The 2,183-nt window shown below is 39.9% G+C and overlaps 1 protein-coding gene across 1 annotated transcript; it reads left to right on the forward strand.

The window, feature by feature from the left end:
* The first annotated feature begins 693 nt into the window (after positions 1-693).
* On the forward strand, positions 694-1,638 carry LOC115285368 (olfactory receptor 1440-like). Its single transcript, XM_029931635.1, has one exon. It carries the CDS (start codon positions 694-696, stop codon positions 1,636-1,638), a length of 945 nt encoding a protein of 314 aa, XP_029787495.1.
* Positions 1,639-2,183: the final 545 nt, after the last annotated feature.

Below are 2,183 nucleotides of genomic sequence, written 5' to 3' on the forward strand. Positions count from 1 at the left end.
TTGCCTAAGGTAAAGGGTTAGGAGAGAGGACTTATATTTTAAAAAGACATAAGAGAATATTTAGGAAGGAAGAAAATGTCCTATGTCTTGATTGTGGTGGTGGCAAATGGAAGAGCAAATTTGTCAACGGTATAAAATTGATATATTATATTGTTTGTAAATTATACTTCACTAAAGTTGACCTTTTGAATGTTTATTTATTTTGAGAGAGAGTAAAAGAGAGATAGAAAGCAGGGGAGGAGCAGAGAGACAGGGAGAGAGAATCCAAAGCTATGCTATCAGCACAGAGCCTGATGAACTCTGCTGAGAAGGTGATCTAGTGCCTGGTTTTAGGACCAACAACAATGTCTTCATGTTACTTTTTAATTTTTATTTCTTTCCTTTTTTTTTTTTTTTTTTTTTTTTGGTATTTTAAGTAGAACAAGTCTCCATGAGGAAATTGTTTTTCCAATAATTAACAGATGGGAAGTGGTTGGTGAAATTATCCTCTTTTACATGTGGGAGAATTGATGTGCAGGACCGTTGTAACTATTTAGGGGCAAAGTTAACCAGGGTTATTTTTTCTAAAACAGCTCTATATTTCTCTTGGCTTTGTGTTTGGTGTGAGCAGAAGGTGTCAATAGAAATTCGGATAACAATTGACTTAAAGATTTATTCCCTTCTTTGCCTACTTATCCTAGAATTACTGATGCAATGGCGGGGGGAAGGAACAGCACAGCAGTTATGAAGTTCATTCTCTTGGGATTCTCTGAATTTCCAAAGCTCGCCGTCGTCCTTTTCTCAGTCTTCCTAGGGATCTACCTCATGACAGTGTCCTGGAACCTGGGCCTCGTCACTCTCATCAGGGTAGACTCCCATCTGCACACACCTATGTACTTTTTCCTCAGTATCCTGTCCTTGCTGGACATCTGCTATGTTTCCACTATAGCACCCAAGATGCTCTCCGATTTCTTCAAGAAGCAGAAATCCATCTCCTTTGCAGGGTGCACTATACAGTACTTCTTCTTCTCTAGCCTGGGCCTGAGTGAGTGCTGTCTCCTGGCAGCCATGGCTTATGACCGATATGCTGCCATTTGTAACCCTCTGCTCTACACCGCCATCATGTCGCCCACCCTCTGTGTGCAGATGGCAGGGGGATCTTGTGTAACTGGATTCTGTGGCTCATTTGTCCAGCTGTGTGCCTTACTTCAGCTCCGTTTCTGTGGGCCAAATGTCATCAACCATTTCTTTTGTGATCTTCCCCAGTTGCTGATCCTATCCTGCTCTGACACCTTTTTCTTTCAAATCATGACCTCTGTGCTCACAGTGATATTTGGACTCACATCTGTCTTGGTTATCATGATATCCTATGGTTATATTGTTGCCACCATTCTGAAGATCACCTCAGCTGAAGGCAGGTCCAAGGCCTTCAACACCTGTGCTTCTCACCTAACAGCTGTGACTCTCTTCTTTGGCTCAGGTATCTTTGTTTATATGTATCCTAACTCTGGTGATTCCCTGAGCCAAAACAAGTTGGCATCAGTTTTATACACTATTATAATTCCAATGTTAAATCCATTAATCTACAGCTTGAGGAACAAGGATATCAAAGATGCCCTAAACAGAAGAAAGAAGAGAATCTTTTTCTGTTGTTACTAATCATGGAATTTATTTCAAATGTACAGTACAAGAAAAAACATTCACCCACAACTCTTCTAACTATGGGATGAATTACAGTTGCTTCACTCTCCAATATAAATCTGTGATTGGCACAAGGACAGGAAAATGCATGAGAAATAACTGGAAGCTCAACATCTCCATTCTTCATCAGTTATGAACCAATACATCAATAGGCCAAACAATCTACAACTTTTTTGTAGCCAGTTATGGTGGTGTGACCCTTCACCTTCAATATTCCATCCCTACCTAGTGTTCTACCTCAGGAACCAGAGATGCCAGTATGGGTCAAGGCTGCCAGAAGACCAGCATGTGTCTTTATAGCAACTCACTTTAGGTAGGGCAGAGACTACTATTAGTATTGAGAGATCTCTTTAAAACAAATTTCCTAAGTAAGTTGGTTCTCAGATTTAACCTATTATTTCATTTCTGGAAATAATGGATGACTTTCTTCATTTATGGATTTGCCCAAAGCAAGAGCAGCTATACCAGATCAAAGATTTGTTAACTTCCAAACAAAAAAAAAA

This window comes from Suricata suricatta, unplaced genomic scaffold, assembly GCF_006229205.1.
Source record: "Suricata suricatta isolate VVHF042 unplaced genomic scaffold, meerkat_22Aug2017_6uvM2_HiC HiC_scaffold_995, whole genome shotgun sequence".
In the NCBI taxonomy this organism is placed as follows: Eukaryota; Metazoa; Chordata; class Mammalia; order Carnivora; family Herpestidae; genus Suricata; species Suricata suricatta.

Excerpts from the sequence above, each read along its gene's own strand:
- LOC115285368 (XM_029931635.1), top strand. The coding sequence starts at position 694 with ATGGCGGGGGGAAGGAACAGCACAGCAGTTATGAAGTTCATTCTCTTG.